Genomic DNA, 27,030 nt, shown 5'->3' with positions numbered 1-27,030 from the left:
GGGAGGCGTGGTAGTAGTTCCACCAAAAAGGACTCCTGTGACTGTAATTCCTTCAGACATTCAACAACAAGATCCAGGGTAAAATACTAGTGAACCATTTGCCTGGAATACTTGGAAGTGTAGGCCTGTATTTGTGGACTTTTGGTGCATGGCAGTGCAGCAAGTCATCTTGCTGCGCTGCCCTGAGCCAAAGGAAAAGGGCAGGAATGCACCATATCTATGGCACACAGCGCATTCCTGCCCTTTCCCACTGCGTTGGTGCAGTTTTGGCAGCCTAGCGCCAACACAGGGACCCTCGCACCATGATGCAAGGGTGTCTGCGTTGTAGGCAGGATTGTTTTGTGCAGGAAGGGGCACTTTCCTGCACAATAACAAACCTGGGAGGCGTTTTCCTCTGTCTAAGTGTGCTGCAGAATACACTACACAGAGAAAGAGGAAATAACGAGGAGAAGTAAATATATTTCTCCTCGTTACGCCTCCCCTGGGGGAGGCATAAGGTTTTGGCCCATTTCCTTGGTTTACAAGGTCTTGTAAATCGGAGGATGCATCAAAATCCATGGGTGTTGCAAGGGACCACACACAGCAACACCCATGGAACGCCTCCTTTGCGCAAAATAAGGCAACACAGAGATTTGTGCTGCCTTACCTAACTCCATATCTATGAGGCTATTGAAAACCATGCAAAGTGGCTTTGTGAGGCCTCATAGGTGTGGTTTGAATGTTTGCGCTGCCGTTGTGTCACAAAAAGTGATGCAAACAGCCATGTATGGGGCTCGTAAACATGCCCCCTAATGTACAAAGATAAATCCACTTTATTGGCAGTTGTAACACCACCTTAAACCTTAGAAAAACATTTGTAAATGAACATCTACATGATATTTGAGTATCGATGTGATAGCCATCCTTTATGCCCACAGACCCTTACATAGTGAAATGACTGTACGTCTGAAGTACTAAGAAGATATGAACTAGGAAACAAGTTTATAGGTTGGTTACTACTACAATATTGGAAAGGACCTGCAAGGTTAAGAAATAGTAGAATTATATCTGAAAGTTGGCATGTGCTGCAGGGTACACACAGAGGTGTTCCCACTGATTTTTTGCTCAAGTCGAGGAATGCTTTGCTCTAATAGTGAGGCACAGAAATTGGAGGAACATCATAAATAATATCCTCTATCCAGATAATGTGTTGCAGACTGAAAAATGTGGCGGTAGCATTTTTCAAAATCAATTAAACAAAACGAGATTGGATTTTTATCGGGCTAAAATTGAACCTAGTGAAACTGATACCATAACCTACTCCTGGTGCTGACTCGGAGATGCTTAATGCAATCTCACTGACAGTGCAATCCACACTGCTCAAGTATCTAGGGGTACGCCTGAACCTTGACGCGGCTGACATGTATGAAGTGATCATGATATCATTGCTCATGAGCCTTGAAAATGGTGTGGAAAAGTGGATGTGATTTCCCATACCACTTATAGGACGATTCGCCAGCTGCGGCTCCTCCGCTATGGCGGAGGAGCATCACCCCATGCCAGCAGCAGCAGCAAAACATGAAAAATAAAATGATAAACATAGTTTATTATTGTTGTATTTTTCTAGGAGGCGGGCCATGGGGATGACAGACACCAGGGGGAGTGGTAGGTACACTGCTATCGGTGGCCGTGTGGGTTTGGTCACATGCACACTGAGGTGTCTCCAAGTTGAGCTGCGTTGCCGGGTTGGAGACAGCAGGCACAGGCTTTCAGTCTGTATGGGAGTGCAAATCAAGGGCTCACAGGCCAATTCTGACGCTGCTCTCATACTGCATGGCAAGGGCGTGAGTTATAGTTATAGTTGCCTTAGACCGCAAGTTATAGTTACTTGAACTAACTCTAACTATAACTGTGGAATTTCTCTGGTTTTGTATGAGTAAATTCACAAACTAACTATAACGTCACTGTAATCTTTGCTTTTTTGAATGAATTTTTATTTTTGTAATTCTATTTCCTAATTATAATATCCCTGTAACCTTTGTTTTTGTCAGTGAATTTCTATGCTTTTTTTAACATAAAGTAATTTTTTTCACTATACGTTATAACCATAGGCCAAAGGCCGTACACAGCACTGGTTTACCGCAGTGACTACCGCCCTATAACCACCCAACCCTGCGCACGGCCTTTAGCTGTGTGAGGCCAATCCCCATAACCACCCAACCCTGTGCTGTGCAAAGGCCTTTGGCCTTGTGCCATGGGAGTTAGCCAATCAGATATCAGCCCGGGGATGTTTGAATCCACAGAGGATCCATGTCCCTAAATATTTATAATTTTAAAACTCTAATACCGCCATGGACAATTTTTTCGTCAAAAATTTTACAGCAATATTACCTTGATATTATCAATGATGACATCAAAGATGTAATGAGTGCTGTCATTTGTGGGGTAATTAGCAGTGCATGGTGAGGACGCGAGTTATAGTTACCTTAGGCCATGCGTCATAGTTACTTGAGGTAACTCTAACTATAACTGGTGAATTTCTTTGGTTTCATCAGTTTAAAATATGAGCCTAACTATGACAACCCTGCAACCTTTGTTTTTTCAAAGAATTTTTATGGTTTTTCTAAGGAAAAATAATTTTAATTACTATACGTTAATCCAACCAGCGCTGCGCTTTGCGCAGCAGTAGTTGGCTGCAGTGCCTGGCCTGCGGCCATACCCTATGGCCAACCCTCTAACCCCCAACCCCACACTGCATATGGCCCTTTGGCCATATGCCGCGGGAGTTGGCCAGGGCCTCTCTCTCTGGGTGTGAGAATAGGTGTGAGAATGTGTATGTGGGGTGAGAGTGGCTGTAAGAGTGCCTGTCTGGGTGTGAGTGTGGCTGTGAGAGTGTCTGTCTGGGTGTGAAACTGGGTGCATAAGTGTCTTAATGGGTTAGTCACTGTCTGTATGGTTCTCTGAGTGGGTGTGTGAGGATTTCAGTGGGTCTGTAAGTGAGTGTGTGAGACTGTCAGTGGGTCTGTTAGTAGATGTGTGATTGTCTGGGTGTGAGAGTAGGTGCATCAGTGTCTTAGTGGGTGCACAAGTGTCTGTGATCTGTGAGTGGGTGTGTGAGGGTGAGAGTAGGGCTGTGAGTGGGTGCATGAGTGTCCGAGTGGGTCTGTGAGTGGGTGTGTAAGGGTCAGAGTGGGTGTGTGAGTGGGAGAAAAAGAAACGGAGAGAGAAAGAAAGCAAGAGGGAGAGCGAGAGTCATTTCGTTAGGCTTTGGTGAATCATATATTTGGAATAAGATATGTCTAGACAAATAGAAAAGAAAAATGTTTTTGTCAATTAAAAAGAGTGAGATCACCTTTCAGTTTAAACCTTAAATTTTAGAAGTTGAAAATAAAGTAAAATATTGAAATGACCACAGACTCACCTGGACTAGAACCCTCAACTTTCAGCATGAGGGTCTGTGACCTTAACCATTACGCTTGCCTTTGCTGAAAGTCATTGCATGGAAAGACCATTGCAATGGCTAGCTCTCTCTCTTCCAAGAGAGAGTGACAGGACCACAGGGGAAGCCTCAAGGCACCCGTGGTTCTAGCCGACTCCCCACATCCTGTGGGATCCCTCATTGCTCCCCCAAGCAGGGCTCTGCTTTTAATAGCAGCTCCCTGCTTGTGGGAGCAATGTTTTCATTTGTCTTTACTGCATGCATATTTCCGTGCATGGAAGACAGATGAAAACTCCACTTTCTGCAAGGGAGAACTGTTTGACAGCTTTCTCTTGCAGAAACTGGACTTTTTTTGCTTTTGATTGGTGGGGGCTGTCAGCCTGCACCAAACAAATACAAACAGCTATGTCCTAAGGGTTGGCCCTCCTGGGACATAGCAGAGGCCGGCCCTGGGGGGTTGTGGTTCAAGGGGCCATCAGTGGCTCCACAAGGGGGGCCACGCGGCCCCCCTCCCCAAGCATCATTCTTTTAACTGTAGCCCTGGGGGTGGTGTTGTGGCCTAGGTCTGAAGGGGGCACGTGGCCCACTGCACTTATTTTATAAATCGCCCCAGGGAGGTGGTTGTCCCTGGGGCAGCGGGCAGGGGCATATGGCCCACCCGCATTGAATTTGAATAATGCTCTGGGAAGGTGGCTGTCCCTGGGGCACAGGGTGCGCGGCCACCCCCACTTTTTTTATGAATCGCCCCCAGGAGGTGGCGATCCCCGGGGCTGCGGGGGGCCAGCACCCCGCAATAAAATATCAATGCACCAGGGACATGGCCTACCTGTGGGCTCCTCTGAAAGAAGCACAGGAGCCTGTGCTTCATTTTTAAAATATTTTCACTGGATCTGTTGCGAATCGGGGCAAAAAAAATGCTTTTTAGCTCAGGGGGGTCCCACCGTGACCCCAGCACGGGAGCTAAGCAGTCAGGGTGACTCTATCCTGGACCTTTTTTTTTTTTTACATCTGGGACTCGGTTTCATCAGAGTCCCAAAATGGCTGACAACACTTCTTGGCTGAAGTGTTGACAGCCAATCAGATCTCTGCACGAAATCGGAAGGGATCACAAATTCTTCATCTCCATACATATACAAATTTGGATTTCTTTAATTTCTTTGAAACTACAGAACGGATTTCCACAAATCATAAAAACTTTGAAAAACTTGCTTTCTGCCAAATTTGGTCTAATTCCGTTCAGTTGTTTCTGCGCTACTGCAGTTCAAAATCCCTTTGGAGCAATTAATGAGGAAAAAACTTTTGGGGTCCTCCCTTTTTTCTCGCTCCCTGCTTGACAGATGAGCAGCTGACGAGACTGGTGAATTTTTGTGGAAAATTTTAATCAACCCGCGCCAAAGATACAGGTAAGTAAAAAACGCTTGTTCTATAGAAAACTAGGCCCTAACTATAACTACCTAGTGGAGACTGCCACTAAGTAATATATATATATATATATATATATATATATATATATATATATATATAAATAGATAGATATCAATATATATATATATATGTATATATATACCCCGCCCTCGACATTCTGGAGGTCAGAGGTCTGTGATAGAAATATGGAAATGTCTAAATTCTTGTTACAACCAATTGGCCAAGTGAGACCATGTCTAACATATTTATACTGAGGGATATCTGCTCGGTTTGTAAAAATCTGTGCCAGATGGTATATCTTACGTTCATCTGGTGTAACAACTAAGATGATATGAACAGATTTTCAGAAGCACCCGGAAATACACACATTCAAATAATCGATACTGGCATTAGGGGACAACAGCAAATTAATTACTACAGTGTATCCACAGACACCACTATGGCCCTCATTATAACACTGGCGGTCAAAAACGCCTATGCCGTGGCGACGGCCGCCAAAATACCGTCGCTGCGTCTACCACCCGTCTGCCAAGTTATGACCGTAGCCAGAATTCTTCCAGAAGGATGGCAAAATCCCGGCTGCGGCCATGCTGGCTGATGGCGATAAGGTGGTGCTGCTGCCAGCAGCAGCACCACGCCAGTAGACCGCCGCAGACCATATCATATCATGATACGGCCTGGCGGTGTTCTGCTGGCGGACGCTGCCGCTGGCAGCAGCCCCCGGTCCCTCTACTGCCAGAGGACCCCCTGAAATCAGGTAAGTCGGGTGCTACGACAGGGGAGAGGGGTGGGGGTGTTGTGTGTGTGTGTGGGTGTGTTTGTATGTTTGTGTGTGCGTGGATGCGAGTGTATATGTATGGATGTGTGAGTGCGTGTATGTTGTGTTGTGTGAATGCATGTGTGCATGTATGTATGTCAGTGTGTGTGGATGTGTGTGTGAATGGATGTAAGCATGCGTGGATGAATGTGGGTATGAGTGTGTATATGCGTGTGTTCGATGGTGCGTGAAGGTGCATGCATGTTGGGGGGACCTGGAGTGGGAGGGGTGGTGCGGGGATAAACCGGAGGAGGGGGTGGGGAAGACCACTATCAGTGACAGGGAAGGATTTCCCTGTCACTGATAGTGCCTACCACCATGGTTTTCGTGGCAGTAAGGAAGCCACGAAAACCATGGCGGTAGACGGGGTCATATTCCCGCGGGCGGGCTAGTGACGGCCACCTGGCTGGAGACTGAAGTCTCCAGCCCGGCGGCTATTACCGCTGGTGCGGACGGAGTGGTACATTGCCGGTTTGGCTTGAGCCAAACCGCCAATGTCATAATATGGGAAAATGTACCGCAAGCCTGTTGGCAGTACATTTCTCCATTTTACCGCCGTCCGCCAGGATTGTAATGAGGGCCTAAAGGTACTCACTTGGAGAAGGTCACTCACTGGCTTACAAATGGGTAGTAAAGATAGAGACTCTATACTAACTATAAAACTGTAGCTAGGAAAAACAAGCTCAAACTAATCCACTACAAATGTTTACACATAACATTTATGTCACCCATTAGCTATTCCACAGAGTACATACAGACAAAAGTCCTTTTTTGCCTCAAATACACAGACAACACTCCCTTTTTGCCTCAAATGCAAAACAGGCATTAGTGAGTACACATGTGGTGGGACTTGGGGGGAATCCAGCTGTTCTGGAGGAACATAGTACGACAGCTATCAGATTGGTTAATCCATGACTATGTTGTGTGTGGTGTAACAAAAAAAGGAGAAAAACAAAAGCAAAAATAACAGATGGGGTATAGACTGAGAGAAAGAAAGGGTTGCTACAAATGTGAGGTAATCCGCAGTATCATTATTGAAACTCTGGGTAAAACGGATCCCGAATGAATGTGGATTCAGAAGAACAGCAAGTCGGGTATTACTGTGAGGGAATTAGCGTTAACTAGTTTAGAGTTTAAATAACAAAAAAATATTTAAATTTGTAATCCAACTATTATTCTGAACGACTACCATGAATCATACCATGCAACAGTTATGATATACTTAATAATTGGTGAATGGTACCTACTTACCGAATGCAGAATGTTTTTATTACCTTGGTGCTTCATATAAGAAGCAGAATTTGCATTCCTTGATTGTACACATTGTACTGTTTTAGAAAACTCATTTTTTTCTTGTTTTGAATGCTTTTGAAAAACATTTAAAATAATTTAAAATAGAAACAGTGCTGATATACTTTCACCAGGCTTGGGCTTTTGACTTAAGATATGTGACAAACTAGCAGGATTGGTATAATGCATTATGTTTGTGACCAGTAAACTAAACCAGAATATTTGCACCTTAGCATTGCCCCTCTTGGACTCTATTTATTTGGAGTCAGAGTTTGTAAGACTAGTACATAGGTACTGGCAGACAGCTGTCACTGACTCTGCCCCTCCTGACTCTGACTCCTTGCTGCTGCCGTCAACAATCATCCCTACCATACCCTCATGTGCAGGTCACATTTTGTCATGTTCATCACTGGCACTGTAGACTGTTTCAGTAATTCTCACCTGTGACTGGCTACTCGACTTCAAACCTATTGGTTTAACTGGTTGAAGAGATGCAGGATGAGCTGTAGCCAGAGGAACTCCCTAAAAGAAAGAAACAAAGCTCAGATGTAGATCTCTTCAATCGTCAGCCACTGTGTCTTTCTGCTTTTTTATGTCCTCTATGTTTGATTGCTCTGTGACTTGTGTGTCTGTGGCTGTTTTGCCTGTCAATTACCTCTATTTTGCTTCTTTTTGGCTTCTTTGGTGTTGCGCTTACTCTCAACCAACATCTGCTTGTGCTCCGTTGTAGCCTGACTTCCTACACGCTCAGTTAATTCCTGACCTCTGAATGCCTCTGTATTGGCCGCTTAGTATCTTCCTTGTACCCCCCCCCCTGCTCCCTGGCATTGTCTGTGCTTCCAGCTGCTCATTGTTGTCCTTGCTCATGGCTTTTATTGGATTTGCTTAATATTCGGATGTCATCTATGGGTAGCACCTGCTATCCTTGGCTTGCCATCACCTACCCTGACATTGTCATGATACCCCTGGCCTCAGAGGTCATGAAGGTGGTGAGAGCACAAAGAAAACATGACTGTGAGGCACATTTCTTTTCCAGAGGTTATGCTTTCCAGCGTTCTAAGCGGGTGTTAGGATGGGAATGTCCCCTGCATGATGTACTTACAGTCGGGACCACTACCCTGTGTGGCACAACCTCATGTACCTGTGAGTCAGGGCTTCGATTTTGGTCATGCCAGACACTAATCCCATGCATGCACATTGTCCTTGTTGTGAACCAGAAGGGGCACATTTAGCACACTCTCATAGTGACAGAGGAATACCATCCCTGTCATGGGTTTCATGCATGGAGTGTGGTTTTCGCAGCATACAGTTTTAAGTGAATATTAGTAGCAAGTCTTTTTACCTGTGAGACATGAAGGGGCGTCTACCAACCATTCATCTAAAAAGGTCTACTGCTCTCAATGAGCCCAGGATCCTGATCACAGACATCCTGTGCATTGTACATGTTCGTGTGTGCCACGACTGGTAGTGTGCCAAACATAAGTGATGCAGGCCTGCCAGTTACATTTTGAAAACCCAAAGCCTGAACCATAGAGAAGTTGCTTTCCACAGACAGCATATGTATATTTCTGCCATCTCTCAGAATATAGGGTAAACGGCAGACGCTCTTTTGAGGAAAGCTGAGATAGGCTTTCTTCATAGATGCCTCATACATTAGGCTGTAAATGACTCTAACTGCAGCTGTCATTACATATATGGCAGTGGGTGCACGGTGAGGCCTGCAGTATCTGTCGTTAAAAAAGGAGTCTTTTGCAGAGGTACTGATTCTTGTCTTGCTTCCTGATATCTGTGGGGAATGGTTAGAAATATCTGAGTGCAGCCTCCTCACGCCTCTCTGTACTTCTAGGGTGTGCATTCCACCTGGAGACTGTCCTAGGCAGAGCAGCACTGCAGACAAAGGAAGTGTTGCTCTGGAAAGACACATGAAAGGAGAAGCAACTCAAACTGGTTCCAGGGAAGCAGGCTTGGAACACACATCCTCTGTCTGCAAAATTGGTATAGAGATGGAAGTCCAATATCCATTGTTGTTCTATTGTTATGGTCTTTTTTACTGAGAAGGGGGTACTTCGCAAGTACTCATAACTACTAAGCAGTCAAAGGTTGGTGTCACACTGACAGCCAACTCTACAGAGGCAAGGTAACATTGTTTTGGGTGCCAAGACATGCTGTCTGTGAGCAAAGGAAGGAAGTATCTACCCTGAAGGAGGAGCTGTTCTTGGAGGGGGCTGCCATAATTAACCCTGATGTAGGGTCCGTCTGACAGAGACTCGCTAAGCAATGGTGTCTGAGGAATTGAGCCACTGCCGGAACAGGCAGTGTGATCTTCATCACTTATCCCCATGGTAGATACCAAGACATCTGGAGCTGTGTGTCTGAGTGAAAGGCCCAACTGAAGCTGAAGCTCCTGCTGGTGGGTGGTGCACCGCACAACTGGACTGAATGACTGCAGCATTGCCCAAGTCTGCTAATGGTTTGGGGCCAATCTGGAATACTAAGTAACTGGAGAGGTGTCCGTGTGGTGCCTAGTGCAGAATCAAGGTTGTAACCTTGAGACACTGCATCCTGAAGATAAAGCTTGATATTCGCTGGTCTGAAGAATCATCATCTGTGGATGTGGGGCTGTCACGCTCAAGAAAAAGCACCAAGTTCTCACTGGTACGTCAGAGTGAGCCACATCATGAGTCAAGTACCAACCTGAGTGTCAGAGTGAGTAATGCCATGAGTCAAGTTCCACAGAATATTGGAGTGCGGCGCTCCCGGTGCCAGTTATGAGCCTCTGCTCCTGTCACAGCCCTCGGAGCGATGTGCTGTGTGGTTGTAGCTGCACAGCTTTGTGGAAGACTGCTGTGTGCTGCCTAGAAACTCCCTGCATCTGGTAGAACCCGCTGACACAGAAGGGCCAAACATGGCCCAGTGCTGCTCCTACCAACTGAGTGAGAGACAGAGCACGGCTAGACCCGAGATACTGAGTGCTAAGACCAAATAAGGGGGAAGAGCAGAAGCTACACCTATAGACATTAACTGGAATTCTGAACCTCGGGCTTGGGGACATCCAGAGAAATCAGAACCACGAAGGGCCAAGAGAAGGAGAGGTAATTGGATTAGATAAAGCCCCCATTTGTCACTTTGAAAATGAAACAACTTGTCAATACTGTTGTTTACCCTTTGAGTCCCAAACAAAGTTATCCCCTTTTTTACACTTGGCTCTCTGAGAGTAGTGGTAGCAAGCAGTCAGTGTCAAACTTGCTGTTTAATTACCTTGTCAAGATTTTTTATGCTTAATATCCAATCCAGGAAAATAGTGCTATATATACAGTTTAATACCTTGTTGTCAGATGATTTTGGTTATTATTTATCAAACAAGAAACAATTTAGGAATTTGCCAACAACAGGAATTTAGCACACATATCACACAATCTCCTTAGTCCCTTAGTTACATAGGTCACGCTTTGATAGAAGTTTCTTAGATACACCTACTAGGCCAAATGTTTTTAGAGTCATCTCCACATACTTCATCCCACACACAGCCTACCATTCCCTTAGCCACTTATCAGCAAGGAGTGGGGTGTTAAGGACATAAAGAGACACCCTCTGATGTTACTAACCATCAAAAGGTGTGTGATGTCACTTCCACAAGCTCAGGGATTTTTAGCGAACCAATGCCCGTGTTTGTTCAGCTGCCCTGTGACATTTTGTGTGTTCACAGCTGCTTTCTGGCTTCCCTGCTCGAGGTTGCTCTGTGCCCTCTTCAAGGTTCTACTCCTTTGCGATCTCCCTGTGTGGCTGGTCTGTCATTTAGCTGCTTTGTGACTTCGCCTGTGGTGTTCACGAGAGCCCGATGGCTGCTCTCGGACCTCCTATCAGATGTGCTGTTCCCTTGCTTCTCCTGTGCTTCCGATTCCCAGGAAAGTCAGCAGAGGGGCATTATCATCCAGGAAGTCTACAATGCTTATCAATGATGAGGCTGCTTACTGGGCTAGTACCACTAGGTGATTCCAGATGCTGGAACTGCCAGGTATTCCCTTTCCTTGTAGGGTATTTTTTTTTAACCTAAAAACAAGTGCTCCTGATACGTGGGGGAGCAATATAAGATTTTTGACTGGCGCTCAGCAAAAACCACTGCTATGCCTGCTGGTTACTTTGTGTCTTACAAAGTGACCCTGGTTATTCTGTGGCCCTACTTGTACCCAACAGCTTGTTCTTTAACATTCACCATACTCAACCGTTCTTTGCGTTCACCAATGCTATGCTGCACTGAAATTTCCCAAATGTGTCCTGTGGAATTGCCTGCAATTGCGACTCTTTGTTATATGTTTTCTTTCCATTAGCAAGATATAACTTTTTGTTGTCTATGAACCTCTCACCTGTTGTCTTGCTTTGAGATTTGGGAGTGGTTTCGTTGGTGCGTTAGGTTTCATCTAGGAAGATAAATTGATAACAAAATCAAAACTAAGATCATCACTAGATGTTTCTTGCAGAGAGAGGAGAGATTATTCTCTGACTTCTCCCCTCACAAAGGTTCAACTCCCAGCATTACCAGCTCAACCTTTAATTTACTAAGTCTTTAGAATGAGCAACATTGAGTTAGGTATTAACACACCACCTACTTTTTAGATGACAAAAGACAATCCACTTACATGAGGTGTGCTCTTCACATTGACAATGTTCTCACTCCTGTGACCCTGTGACAATAAGGCACATGCAATCTCTTACACACCGTCACACACCAGCTTTTATAAACCCCTCCACTCATACAAGCTGTTAAACACACACACACAAGATATTGCACACACATATATATCGTAGCTTATGTGCACAAGGTTTTAAACCCCCCCCACACGCACACACACTCATTTGTACACAAAAGCACACACAAGCTCTTACACGCATGAGGAGCCACATATACAGAAATATACTAATAGATTGATTTGTTGCATTTGCACCTTATACTTGTCTTCTACCAAAACGCCACCACATACCAATGCATGTTACATCAAAACATTTATGTGAACCCAATCTCCAATGTCTCTCTCTCCATCTAGTTTTCTTGCTCTCTCTCTTCTTCTACCTCACTGATACTTTCATCTCTCCTTCCCACTCTCTCAATCCATCCTTCTCACTCTCCCTCCCCCCTTCACTTGTTCTCTCTTCAGCCTTCCACATGACTGTGAGCTGGTTATTTCTTTTATTTCAAGGTAGCCACTTTGCAGGTCCTAATTTTCTCGAAGAGGTGAGGTTCTTATGGTTAAGGTATGTAACTCTTTGGAAGGGCATTTGTTAGGATTGAGTTTGTGGTAGCTGCAGAAGCTGAGCTTATCTAGCACTGGAGTAGTTGGTAAAAGGGTTTCAGCCAAGGAAATGATGAGAATGGTGGGCAGGAGAGTGGTCTGTTGGGATGGATGTTGATTACCCTCTTTGATTTGCAGAGCGATGGGGCTGCTGTGTGAACATATTTGCGTTGTGGTCTTTGTATGGATGTTAATGTACATCTGAGACATTTACTATATCATGATCTGTGAAGATGGCACTAAAGTGGGTCTTGCTCAGTAGAGAAGCCTAGTGGTGGGCAAGGGAGCAGCAGCATTTGTAGGTTAAAGATTGGGGGTTTACTGAAACAAGACCAAGTTTGTCAAACCAAATGCTACAATATCGGATGATAGTTGGCTTAGGGTTGTTGAGGGTAGAGGTAAACTCCTGTTTGGGGGATGTGATCTTGAAGAATTATGAGGAAATGGGAGAGATTGCTCTCTTCACAAGAAGAGACTCAAGTTATTCAGCAGAGAAAGTGAGAGGTGAGGATGGAAACTTATCTTATTGCAGCATGCTAAACATTACACTCTCTAGTTGAAACAATTCTTGGGGATTATCTTGTAACAGGTGATTTTATTTCATGCAGAGTTAGAATGGTGGCATTTGAGAGCCAGGTCTCCAAGATCGGGAGCCAGTCTGGAACCTTGAAGGAGATCAGGTCTTTAGCAGGACCACAATGCAAATATGCAAGTTTTTTGCTAATAATCTAGCATTGACAAGGGTGCATTTGGGAAAATATACCAAAATGTGGGGAGAATTGAGGTGTGTAAGATCTGGGAAAGCTGATACCCCGAATATGGAGGAGGGGTCTGATAAGTATGGGGAAGCGAGGGATAAAATAAGCACCCATGAAGGTGTCCAGAATGTCTTTTCCGGGATGAATGGGAGAAGGGCGGCTGTGGGTGAGAGGTAGTGAGAGAATATTGAGAGGCATGGATGAGCTGAAAGTAGGAAAGGGAAGGGAAAGGAAAGGTGATGCAAATGCATAGAAACAGAGGAACAGGTGGTGGCAGGAAGTGGGAGGAGGCTGGATGTCTAAAAGGGTTCCATCAGGAGGGTGTGAAATCAGGTGGGGGGAGGTGGCAAAATAATTGTGGGTGTACAGTATATCGGGAGATAGGACTACAAGCTTTAGGCATGGAAGAAAATATATTAGGGAAGAGGAGTGAAGAACGAGCAAAAGGTGATGAAGAGTAGGCTGAAGGGGAGTGGGGAAATAAAGGAAGGGACATTGGCAGAAAGACAATTGGTCTTCGGGAATAAGCTGATACTGTGGAAGTGTTGATAGGTAGGCACATGCCCATAGGGATTTTCAGAGTGGAGAAGACTTAGTAACATTAATACTCTCTCTGGTTCCCCCAGGGACACAATACCCATGTGGGTTCAAACCATTTGTAAGTGGCAGAGGTGGCTGAGAATTACTCATCATAGAAGATCCCATTCAAATTGACTCAGGAGTTAGATACCACTGCCTGGTCAATCATGATGGGGATGAGATTTACCCAGTCCTCAAATAACCTTGCAGGACAAATCAGAGGTCAACTGATGAGGTAGCCGATAATTACACAGAGCCCAATTATCCCACTCAGGCCCTCTAACATCATTTGTAAGCTTAGAATTAATTAGGTATCAGATAACACTAATGTTAAATGCTGACGTGGCTGAAAATTACACAGGCCTCAAATACCCCTGCAAGGTACAAGCCAATGTGAGATGCTGAGTCAGATCAGAAGTACTCAGGGTTCAAACTGCATAGGACTCAAATACCTGTCCTGTTCCGCTGGAAGTAGGGAGCGGGCTCCCTTGAATGTAGCACAATGTTTTAAGGCTATTTGGTTTGAAAGGGTCAGCATTCTCCCTTTGCTGTGCAGTTTAATACAGTCGTAGGGACAACAGTGACATTATATTCTCAGTCAATGACAGTCCTGCATCTACAAACCAGGCAGGACCTGGAATGACATTTACTTTCCATTGAGAGTGGCCTCACCTTTCTTCAATTTGGGATAGCGCCAACTCGACCCCTCTTTAAAGAATACTACACCATGATTCATTAAATAGTTTATCCCCTCCCAAAACACAGAGCTCCCTCTGGAATTATTTCCTGACTATACCTTTATCTTTGGCCCTGTACAACATTCTGCTGCCTTTTAGGTAGGTTTGCATTCCGTGCTTAATTTGTAAAAGAAAAAGTGCTGGGTCCCAAAGTTTACTCTGAAACCCATGGTCAGTGCTACTGTATGTCAGTATGCCAAATACCAAGGCTGCATAGTTTTCATTTCACCTCATGCCTCTTTCATCCACGACTAGACACTCTGCCACTTTTTCTAACTCTTTCAGGGTTTTTTTATATCTGCTTTTTTCACTGTTTTTCTTTCTTTCCCTTCCTCCCTCTTTACTCCTTTTGTGTTTTTCTCTCTTACTCTGGGTCAAAGTCTGGTGAGGAAACATAAAGTGCCTGTGCTCACAAAGGAGGGCTGGTGGGCCCACTACTCAAATACCACATATATACATAAATGCAAGCAGACCTCAGCAGATGTAGTGGCAAGCATTATCTAACTGAATCACCTTTTATGTCTGCAATAAACAGATCACTGGGATTGGGAAGGCAGCTGTGTTTTCTCTTTATTATCTTCTTTAGACTTTCATGGAGGCATTATTAAACGTATTACATTTTTCTAATGTCCTTTGTAATTATCTTTAATGAGAAGCAATTTGAAAACAGTTAGCAACCAGAGCTGAAACTTTATGATAGAGGTCTTGGGCCATGTTCACTGACATCAGCCTTGCTATGATGGAACTGAGCTCAGCAGGTCAGTGAAGAGATGTCCGAGGTTCAAAATGGGTCAAAAGGAGAAGTTCTGATTACTCCTCTTAGCCTCTCATCATGAGAGGTCCTTATCCCAATGGGGCCTGTAATGCTGTTAGTGGCCCCAACAGACGTTACGAAGCCCAAGAAGTGAATGTGATTTATCTCATTTACAACAGAGATTTTACCATGTAAAATGAGCTGTAATCTTCTGGAAAATGGCGGCGCGGAATAAAGAATTATTGTAAGTATCGGCCCCCAATATTACTGATTACCCTAGTAATGTATTATTATTCCCCAGGGGATTGTCAGTGTTACCTTGTAAACCCTGTTAATTTCACACCTCTGCACCTGGGTACTAGTAGCGAGGCCCTTTATGGTAGCAGCATCAGTGACTGGGCTACGTCTGATTCTAGCTGTTTTACAATACATTGGATTGTTTCTGCTACTAAGCCATTTTAAAGTTGTTTCTGTAAGGCAATTCACCTACATTTTATCATCCTCAAAAAAGTGCACTAAACAATGAGAGATTTCCTTTCAGTATCGGTGCCTCTAGCTTGGGAGTCATTATCATTTTCAGCTTTGCTACCTTTTAATACTCAGCCATGCTCCTACAGCCTAAAGTACTGCAAAAGAAGATTTTACCTCAGGGTAGACCGGTACTTGCTTAGGTAGCCCCTGGGTGCTTGGAGGTAGTGGAGGTCGTGTGCTTTGTTTCAGAAGGCTCGGCATGCTTGGGGGTTCAGGAGGAGCAGAGCTTGGCTTGGCAACCTAATTTTAAAACACGTTAAAAAAACAAAGTCATTTTCAAAGAAGGGGGAGGCCGTGTTTATAAAAGCCTAAAACTTTCTAAAGCACAAGAAAGACAGACCAAATACAGAATCAAAGAGATAGGATGTGTCATTTCAATATCAGTGTGTTATATTTTCCTAGGACAATTCATAAAAAAGATAGGAAAGGTAGGGTATGGACAGCCTGCCAATCCCAGGTATACTTCTGATACAGGAAATCAGGTGTAACAAGCGTGTATCTTCCAATCATGCTAAAACAACAAAGGGAATCTAACATGTTTTGTACACAAGCTATAGGCATTCGACTTCAAAGTTTTGGCAAAATGACCTTCTCAGCCATGCTACTGGGCAAATGTAGGGTATTCATGGTGCAATCCACTAGTTTCTCCCTCATATGTCCAACATGCATATAAGGAATCCAGGGTCTTACCAGTTTGTCTTTCAAAGACGGGGTGATAGGAGACAACACAGAATCCGAGGCCCTACCACATTGCTCTTCCTAGACTCTGGTGCGAATTGAAAGAATTGAATTCAGCCACCCTGCCCGTCACAGGCAGTAAACCGTACAGAAGGAGGCTGGGCAAGGAGCTGGAAGTTCAATTCTCAGCCTCCATTCTCCCACAGGTGTTGCCACAGTTGCCAACTGTTACAGGCAATTCGGTGGCCAACATTCTTGTGTCCCTGGCCTGCTACCAACAGATTTGAGGAATGCAGGTTGCAACCCCATAATTCTTTGAGTCATGAATGTATCTAAGTATACAAAACAAAGGCCCAACCATCAACCTGTCACTTCCAGACATGACACCATGCACATACAGTGATCTAGTGACATATCAGACGTCCCACCCAGGCTAGCCACCAGATACAGGGAATCCAACTTCCAGCTTGCTTCTCTGAGTCATAACTGCATACAGATATAAAGAGATAGAGGATGAATCCTCAGAATGACTCATCCTGGTATGCTTTTAGACAGATAGAGGGAATCTGGGCTCCAGACACGATGGGTGGGCCAAAATGCTTACTAACAGTAAACATGCCAAAATCTGCCTTGTTTTTTAGTCCATCGGCAGAGTAGAATTTGTTTTAGAAAACTGCTGAAATCCACACAACAGGCAAACTGGAGATTAGAGTATATTTTGTACGAAAAACACAAAGCTGCCTCTTGTTGGCCTACCGACGCCCCTCTGGGCTGCAAAATATAGTTCTGGGAGGCACGGACTACCAACAGCTATTCTGATTGGCAGCAAGAAGCCAATCAGAATGGGCCTACCCCAGGCATCTCTTTGTATGGTTTGAAATATTGGCCAATCAGAATTACTGAAAGAACATATTTTCCAAGCAGCCTAATAGCTCACCATTTCAAACAACCAAAACAAGAGCCCGGGGTTACAAGCGATCTGACTGAATGCAGGAAAACTGTATTTCCTAAAAGAATTCAACCAATTGAAAGCTATCCATAGAAAAAATGGCTGGGTGCCAAAGGTGAACAATTCTATTACACTAATTCTCAATGATATTTGAATGTGAAAAATTAGAGAAACAATGAATCTGACTGCCTGCAAGGCTGTCCTTTCCAGGCATGTTTTTATGAAGGAACACGAAACACACTCATAACCAGACCCAGCCTCCAAGGCATGCAGCTATATAAAAGCAATAGAGAGCCCAGCCAGGCTGCTATTCTTACCACCCCACTGTTCGGTAAAACAAGTTCAGCCAAGTGTCACTAATGAGGGGTTACACCAACTCACTTAGGCGCTTGTGTCTGCATTTCCGCACTCATTACTAATATCACGCAATTCAGAGTTCATTTGAGCTCAGCAACAAGTATTTGCCATGTGACATGCAGCCTGGTGTGTTAAGCGTTTATTTGTCAGTGCTGATGTGAGATCATGTGACTGTCACAGTGTTCACATTAGCTGCTGCTGTCCATGTCAAGAGAGGTGGATTCCAATGATTACGGCTACAGGGCCTTATCTCGTGGCTGGGTTGAGCCCTCAACCTCTCTGTTCTATTCAGTATGACACGATGTTTCTGCCGTTGCCTGCCACTGCACAGCTGGGACTGCCTTTGCAGGCACCTTGAAGTTCGTGCAGACTAGAGCCCAGATTTACAAGAATCTGCTGCATCAGTACTGATGCGCCAGACTTCTTGCGCCCCCTCGACCGCCACCTTACACCATGGGTGTGCTATATTTACAAAAGGAGCACCATGGTGCACGTTAGGCCAATAGCGTCAACATTTTTAACGCTAGTGGGGCGCTTTGCTCCACTAGCGTCAAAAACTTTAACGCTAGTAGAGCAAAGTGCAAGGAGGCCTATTGATTTCAATGGGTGCGTCCTTTTAACGCCTGCTTTGAGCAGGCATTAAAAATGATGCAAAAAATGGTGCAATTATTTCTTGTAGATTTCAATGCGCCATTTTTGCGGGCCTCCTAACACCAGCACGCACCTTGCATACATTATGCTTGGCACAGGCATAATGTGGCGCAAGGGGTTGCAACGTGGAGCAATGCATGCATTGTGCCACTTTGTAAATATGGTGCAGCGATTTTTGCCTTGTTGAGCCACATTAGCGTAAAATAAATGACGCTAATGTGGCGCAAGGAGGCGCTAGGGCCTTGTAAATCTGGCTCTAGGTCTAAGTCTCTAGCAGCAGAGAAGCTGAGAAAAGGAGCCTGATGCGACCTGGAGTGATTCAGGAGCCCAAAGGGTCACAAGACGATAGCAACTCAGGCTCCATTTTCAGATGAAGTTAGTTTTTTGAGCGGAGGGAGTTGGACACTGTTGTAGTTGTGGTTCCTACATTGCAGAGGGCAGCAGCTGGCTCTTGAACGTCTCTGTGCTAGCCAGCATCGATGGGTGTCCCTGCCCATTCCCATTTCAGCATTCTCTTTAGAATGCTGAAGCAACAGGCACATATAAAGGATGGTTTAATCTTGTGAAGTTAGATCTGACACCAATTCAGAACAGTTGTTTTGTCTGGGAAGCCTGTCGACAGAGGCTTTCCTGTTTATTTACAGGTTAAATACTACAAGCAGAGGGTCACTTGAGAGCACTGGTTAAATGAGAAAATAAATATTCTGAAAGTCCAGCGTTGACTTATTCAGCTTTCCAGCTGACTCTTAAAAGAGCTCACAAGTTTCCAAATTCCATGCTTGCGCAGCTCATCCATTCCAGGCGTTTAAAAAAAAAAATCTGGTGCCATGTTTATACTGTTATAAATTCACAGGCACAAGTGGCAGAATGTAAACAAAGAAACATCGAGTGTATCATCCTATGTCTGAAAATGGCATACTAGAGAGCTCTGGATTCTGTGCTGGTTTATTTTGGAGTGGGTGCAACAGTCCAATCTAAAATTATCCCTTTGCACAGGGTATTAGGGTAGCAGTGGGATTAACCCAACCTTTAAGTACTAAACATGTCAAGTGATTTATTTAGTTTCATGCGTGATTGACACCTTGGCCAGCCCTGCCGTTTAAGCCAAGAGCACTTTGCATTCTGGGACTTGTAGGTGGAATATTCATATTCTGTGACTGGGCTTAAACAGTATCTGAATACCCTAACATGTGCTAAAATGTAGTACTCACTGTGAGTGCCACATGTAATATTGCCCACTTAGCAGCAATTTGATTGGGCAATAATGACCTAACAACCCTGCAACATACAGGCCACTGCCAAACTTTCACTCAGCTGTCCATCAGAAGGACAGTACCATAGGTGGGAGCAAATATATGTCACCTCCTTCTAAGAATGCTGTGCTTTGGTATATGTACAGCTGTCAGAAGTGGTTGGGTCTCTCGCTTTTATCTGTCCCCATGGCAACGTTTCTATAGTGATAACATTGTAAAAAACACGAAGTCAGTTTGTGACATTGTATAAATGTTTATACTCTTAAACCACACAAAACAGAATCATGTCTGAAATGCATCCCAGTCCCTGAACTCCATATTTTTGTTATTCGTTATAAACTGTCATTCAGATTGTCACAAGTGAAATTAATATGGAAATGGCGCACAAAAGCAACCTGAAAACTTGGCAGCTATGCATTTTTCAAGACAGAGTCTTCAAAGAAAAACCCCAGACCTGATCATCTTTTAAAAGGGCATCATCTTTTGTACAGCCGCCCCTGTCCATTACGCTTCACTCGCCCCCACCCTAGAAAGAGTGAGCCAGCAGTATGCAAACAGGAAGAGTCAAAATATTCTTCAAACAAAATGTCCTCCTACCTGTGCATACTTGGCAGTAACCACAGGAGATCGCTGGTGTGCTGGAGACGCAGCGCGTGGAGGCTATTCAGAGACACCAAAAGAAACAGTCTGTCTTTGTGCAATGATACACATATTAAAGAGGAATCATGATGTGCAAAGAGATGTGCTGACAAGTGTATCAATCTGTTATAATATCAAGTCACTATATTAGTATAGCTCCAAAATACAAACATAGTGCCCGCTTACAATAGTCCCCTGCAAAATATACAAGCTATATTTTAATTATCTTTCCTGCTATTACATGCAGAGTAAGAGCTTATCCATAGAGAGACAATGTAGGTGTCTCCCATTAAAAGGTTTGTTAGAAGCCACACAGAGACAGATAAGGCAGAAGCCCACCCAGGAAAGCTCATACAAATAGAGATAAGGCAGGATTCACCCAAAGAAAGATAAGGTAGGTTCCCATCCACTACGAGAAATGGCGGAGCCCACCAATCAAGCCATAAGGCATAAGACAAACCAGCAGGCCAAGCAATATCATCCAGCGACTGGCCACCTTTGCCCTCGTCTTCTTCACCAAAACCTTGCAGCTACTTGTTTTCAAGGGACTCACCCACTGCCTATACATCCACAGTTTTCTCAGCCCTCCCCAGCCAGGTTTCTGTTGATTCCACTCATCTGTCGACTCAGCCCCCACCGAGGTCTCCAACTTCCTCATTCCTGCTCACCCCCAAAGCCTGTCATCCATTCTTATTCCTTTCCTTCTTGATTTTCCTGTTTATCTCTGCAGCCATCGGTGCAGTCTATCAATGTACTATACTATCAAACACTTTACTTTCCCTAAGATTTGTCAGATCAGCACTCACCTATTCATCTTCTACTTCTCTAGGTTATCCTTTTAAGCCACCAAACACTCAGCAAAGTCCGCACCGCCCATACGTGGTGTAGGGATCTTCCAGAACTCTGTCCCTACATCTTATCTCAATATGTAACCTTCCTGGCTGGCAGCTCTTTATTCTGGGTCTGTTATCACCTACATTTACAGAGAATAATCAAATCCTTTTCTCTTTTTCCTCTTTCACTCTCCACCTTCAGGTCCCAGCATCAGTCAAAGAATGACTAACATCTTCTCCCTCATGCTCAGTTCCACAGAAACACAGATATTTTACAATGCAAACCACCATACCCTTCGCCAGCTTCTTTCAGCAAGTCACCTGCATCATCTTGACTTGGAAATTCAGACTTTAATATGACAGACTCATACAATCATCCCCTTTGCTTACTTACTTTGCTACAAGCACGTGCTTCCACCACCTCTTATTCAAAAAATATGCTGCTTCAACTCGGCCAAAGACTAATAATCACCTACTGAACAGACAACTTCTCTGATAGCCTCCCAGTTGATCTTCCACAGTGCTCCATCCATCTCAACAAAGTTACCCACTTTGCCATGTGTACTATCTTCACCCCATCCTAGACCTGCTGCCATCCTCCAAGACACAATGATTCTGCTCGCGACAGTGCACTCTTCAAATTCACAACCCTCAACTTTAGTGTTCAAAATCATTTATTGATTGGAAACATATGTAAGAAAAACACAAATGGGGAACAACAGGCCTAATAGCAACACTTTATGTAAAAGAAAAAAATACACGATATTGGATTTTTACATTTTGGATCTACACAATATATAAAACACTGAGTAGAAAATCATAGTCGTCCTGCAGATACAGACTGGAGGGAAGTAGTGCAAAAACAGAAAACAAAGAATCTCACAGCAAAAGTTATAATTATGGACTTATGCTCCCACTTTTGTACCCCAACCCATAAAAGACCCACTCAAAAATCCAAAACAGCAGCATAGAGACCTTAATCCATTTTAAAACCATGAAGATAATGATGACAAAAGCTGGATCTAGCCCAGGGTGTACCTCAACCTGACTCCTCTCTCGCCCCCTCCAAAAATATCCCAGCAGCATTTCTTCCATGAAAACAAACTGCATTGTTCATGATCCCTTCTTTTAACCTTAAGGGGAACACAATCATAGCTTATTGCCTAACAATTTCAGTTGTTTTTTTCAAGGAGCGTAGGACTCTTTTCTTCTGCAAGGTGTCAGAGCTCAGAGCAGGAACTACAATACTTGCCCCAAGTAACCTCCTTGCACCTTTGATAGCTTCTTTGAGAAGGCATTCCTCAGATCCATTTCCATCACTCCCACAACCTGTGTGTCAAATGTTCCAGATCCTGATCTTTGTAAGGGATTCTATCGGCCCTGAGAATCAAAAAGTGGTATGATACATCATCCAAGTCTTAGAGGGTCCAAATAACTCTCTTCAGCTCTTCCTGTGTCCCTCTAGGACATTAATGTGTAATTTCACCGTCCAAGGGCCTATTCACCTCTTAAGTACACCAAGGCCAAATTTCACAGCTTGGTATTTGCAGCCCTAATCAGCTTAGTCTCATCATCTGCCTTCCCACTTAGATCGCTGTGGTGTGAATTGACAGAGGCAGGAGAGTGGTCTTGTCTCTTGAGTAGTTCACTTCCTCTTCATCTCTAGGTTTTTCAGCAGGCTGCTCCTGATGGTTCTTGTACGACACAGGGTTGTAAGGGTTAAACAACTGTTTGGGGTATTTCCTCCTTTTGTAAGGAATCCCTTTTAAGCAAGGCATCTGTCTAAGATGATTACCGAGATAGTCGGTAAGATGTCTCACTGATTGATCACCAGGTGCAGTAGGTCAGCTAGGTAGACAATATCGTTACAGTAGATTACCCTTCACCTGGGAGTGTCATGAGAACTTAGTAATTGCAGTTCCATCATGAACAGGGTCGCACCACAATACGTAGATCGAGAACTAGGCCCCAACAGGAAGATCCTTTTCCTATTGCATAAACCTCTTCTCACAGGTCAGCAATAGTGGTTCCCTCGTGGGGCTCATTAATTGCCTTCCTGTAGCCTCAGGCTATATTTCAACAGGTTTTGATACAGCCAGACAGAAAACAAGCATGTCAGAGGTTGCCATCACTGGTACTTTAGCTCCCACAGAATGAGGTTCTATGGGGATGGATAGAGGGTTCATAGTGCCCAGGCACGGGAGTAGCTCAGAAGTCTCCAATTAGGATAGGTGACCTCCAAGAGCCTGTGTTGCCCCTGCACAATCAGAATCGAGGAAAAGGCTTAGTTAAGAAGCCCTCACATGGAACTTAAAATAAATCAGCCACCTTGGTAGATGGTAAACTTCACCAATTCACCTTCGATTTTAAACCAGTCCATGAACTGTTACACTGATCTGTTACATCCTACCTTTCTGACCTTTACCTCTCTCTCCTAACTGCTCTCCGGCGTCAGTTACCATTCACTGTCACACCACCCCAAACCATTCTGTTCAGAATGGCAGTTCAAGAGCATTTACTTTGCTGGCGACCACACACTGGTACACACTGTAGCTACTCCTGAGATCTATGAATTCCCTATCTGCATGTAACAAAATCCTCAATACCCACCCCAGGGCACCAGAAGGGAACACACAGACATTCAATAATGATAGACCATGCCTTTAAACTCCTCTGTTAATGAAATTAACCCGGAGGGAAAACTCTAGCAAAGACATAAACGATATTCAGCTAGGGCCAAGTCTGAAAAACCTTTATTTGGGGCCTCCCCACCTTCCCACTTCATGCACTTTTGTAAACTTTTGAATGTGCAAGTACTGCTTACCATATTTGCTAACCTTGTACAGCATTCCCATTATAATTCTTCTCCATTACCTATCAGCAAATCCATATACGTGGCTCTAAAGACCAAATCCAGTGAGAGAAAAGGCAGGAGCCACCCAAAGCGAGAGGCAAGACAGTGTCTTAGCCAGAAAGAGAAGGCATGATCTCACCCACGGAGAAATTGAAGGCAGGGCTTTACCCACGGATAGCAAGAAGGCATGCGTCTGCAGACAGTGAGAGATGCGGAAGACAGAAGTCCACCCAGAAAAAGTAGGAGGAGTGACCCACCAAGAGAGAGAGTAGACCGAGCCTATTCAAATAGAGAAGGCAGGAACTCGAGAGAGAGCGATCGAGAGAGAAAAACCAGGAGCCCTCCCAGTCACAGCATTGGCTTCCCCAGTATTCACCTCTGGAGGGCCCCGGCTTGGAAGCATGTTGATGGAGACAGACTTTGTCTCCTGGAGGTCGGAGGTAGTGGCGATCAGTCGAGGCCGGCTGATAATCTGGTAGCCGTTGTCTGGCCTGGCTATGATCCTGTTGCCTCCACCTTGGAACAGAGGGTTGGACAGTCCTGAGGCTGAGCTGTTTTCAGCATGCAGAGAGAAAGAACAGGTATGTGTTAGGTACATCTATCAGTGATTACCCTTTTGCATCACACCTACAGTTGGTATTTTAGGTCTAGACAGTGCTCTCGGATGCATGCTCACCACACTGCCACTGATGCTGTCTGTAAGCTCTGGCCTTCCCATTCATTTCTCCATGCTTCACTTTACACTGATCTATCATGAAAATACATTGAGGCTACACCTTCATGCCAGCAGTCACTGGCCCTGGACAATCCTGTCATTTTGTGTTCGCTTCAAGATTTCCCTTGCATTAGTGCCTTGTGGTGATGAGTCGCTGCCCTCCTTTACAACATCTGTTTATCCTACGTCAAAAATTAAATAGATCTGTTTGCTTTGATTGTGTAAATAAATGTTTCTGTCCATTTGAGTTTCTGTCTGCCTGTATATCCTAATCTGTATAAAAAGTGAACAGCTATTAATGATAAAGTGTGCCTATGATCAAGCCATGATTTATTCTATTGTCTACAGCAATGTGAATCGTTTGTGCCTATGTACCATCTTTAACAGACCACCAATGAACCCACTACGGAGAGCCATAACATCTTTATTTGTAGCAGACCACTCCACAGCTGGTTTTGCATACCCAGGATTATTATTGACTGCCCAGATTGGTTACATTTACTCTTCATCTGGTAACCCCTGGATCACCATGGTAGCAGCCGATGGCTCATACTGAGCTCTATAGTGCCAATCACAAATGCAACTTCTTACATGCCATTTTGGATTCATTGTACAAATTAAATGAGGTTTTGTCGACAATAGTAATGCTTTCCCCTGTCTTTTAGGTAAAACGCTCGATAATCTTCATTATTCTTGCACACGTTCACTGCTAAATTGCAGCGCTGTAACTTTTATCTGCAACCCTAATAATACATATATAGAACGAATCCATGGTCCGTTATATCTACCATTACTCGGTCTCTAGCAAGGTAGCAAATTTGATGCGTCTCTGAGTGGCACATGTAGCTAGAAATTCCTGAGACTTCTGTGCCAGTTGGACAAGTGCAGTTTTTTTTACCCATGTTTGCATGTTTGTGTGTATGTATGAAGCATGTATGTATGCCTGTATGTAGGTATGTGTCTATGCATGTGTGGATACTTGTATAGTTCACACCTAGCTACAGAGCAGCGGAGCAATGTACATTAGCCCGAGATGGGTATGATTTAGGCTTAATTACAAGAAGAGGAATAATCAAGCCTGGGTTCCTGTTATTTATGGATGGTAGCCAGACTGCAGGGTCTTTGGAGCAGTTCCAATACTGACTGCTATGTTGTCCCAGATTCTGGAACATAGATTTAGTATGCTAGCCTTCTGGTGGTCTCTTTGATGCAGTTTTAGTTGATAGTCTGGCAATGTCCTGGCTTCAAGCAAAGCACCAAGTGTGGTATTAGGGGTACTTGGATTACAAGTGGTGACGAGGGCTTAATGGCGTGCTTGTCTTTGATGCAGCTGATCCTGAAGATGAAACTGGCTTAGAGCAGGGACAAATGTAGTTTCTTCAGGGTTGGGTGATGTGGTTGAACTTCCCTAGGCCTTTCATGAAAAGTGCTGCAGCGTGTTAAGCATCTTGGTTTTCATGTTTTTAATGGGATCTATGTATTGTTTTGTGTGATAGAACAAGGTGTGAAGGACCAGGCCTTGCACTGCTATGAAATAAGTTCAGGTAAGGCAGAGTTCACTTTCATCAGCGGACTTCACTTTCTTCAGGAGGAGCTGGTAATAAGCTTTCTTGTTCATGTGTTCTTTGAAGGAATGGTCAGTGTGGAGGATGAATCCTAGTAACTCTGCATTGGATGATGGCGGACAACCAGGCTTCGATTTAAGACTTTTTGCTGGTGTTTGCGGACAGGAGGAATGTTGTCTTGGGAGGGTTGTGCTTTAGGCAGGCAATGGACATCCAATTCTAAATAAGAGGCAGATTTTGAGATACCGAATACTCGGCTAAATTGTGGTTTCTAAGTGGAGTTGCGTGTCATTGGAGTACTGATGGACCTTCCGCTGCTGTCGGTGAGTCTACTGTGCCGTCTGGTCACTGGCTGTTCATAATCATATTTCCTTATGTCTGGGCGCTATATTCACGTTTGGCATTGCCTGCTTCTGTCATTTTTTTTTCTGTTCCTCAGCATAGTGCCCACTTCCACCCCTACTAAAGCCAGTTACGCGTTGTCAAATTCCTAAAACATCATATGCAGGGTGAGTATACTAGTTTCTTGTACTAGTTGAGCACCACCCATGTCTGCATCTACCTGGGCCAGTTAAGTCCCTGTTTTTTTAAATCACGTGCTTCAATTCCAATGTATTTTCTGAGTTCGCAGCAGCAGCTGTTTAGGACGTGTATTTCTGCATTGGCTCAGGTTTTCCCCTTTTCATCTTGCTTCCTCTTAGCTCACTTTCAAGCCCTTTTCTTACAGCACATTTTCATCAGCTGGTGTCCAGTCTAATGTGTAATCACATTCCCTTGGTGCCCACCTTTCCTCCCTCTTCATGTTTAATTCATTTGTCTAATGTGCCTCTCCTGGTTACAAGTAACAAGTGTTTAAAATTGTGAAATTCCGAAGTGGGACCAAGGAAGACCTACAGGGTGGATGCTAACACAAATGTAGGTGGTGGAAATATGCCTCTA

The 27,030-nt window shown here is 44.3% G+C and overlaps 1 protein-coding gene across 4 annotated transcripts in view; it reads right to left on the bottom strand.

The window, feature by feature from the left end:
• ADAM8 (ADAM metallopeptidase domain 8) overlaps positions 1-27,030 on the bottom strand; it is a 230,967-nt gene that overhangs the window by 13,046 nt on the left and 190,891 nt on the right. For 3 of the 4 annotated variants that reach the window (XM_069240829.1, XM_069240827.1, XM_069240828.1), the window contains exons 20-24: positions 24,188-24,362; positions 20,083-20,145; positions 15,712-15,837; positions 11,315-11,368; positions 7,392-7,472 (exon numbers count right to left, since the gene is read on the bottom strand). In XM_069240829.1, coding sequence (XP_069096930.1) covers positions 7,392-7,472; positions 11,315-11,368; positions 15,712-15,837; positions 20,083-20,145; positions 24,188-24,362 — 499 coding nt within the window. The remainder of the gene's footprint in view (positions 1-7,391; positions 7,473-11,314; positions 11,369-15,711; positions 15,838-20,082; positions 20,146-24,187; positions 24,363-27,030) is intronic. The other variant, XM_069240830.1, reaches the window with a different exon arrangement.

This window comes from Pleurodeles waltl, chromosome 6, assembly GCF_031143425.1.
Source record: "Pleurodeles waltl isolate 20211129_DDA chromosome 6, aPleWal1.hap1.20221129, whole genome shotgun sequence".
Taxonomy (NCBI): domain Eukaryota; kingdom Metazoa; phylum Chordata; class Amphibia; order Caudata; family Salamandridae; genus Pleurodeles; species Pleurodeles waltl.
The sequence above is the reverse complement of the archived record's forward strand: the minus strand, read 5'-3'. Positions and strand labels throughout refer to the sequence as shown.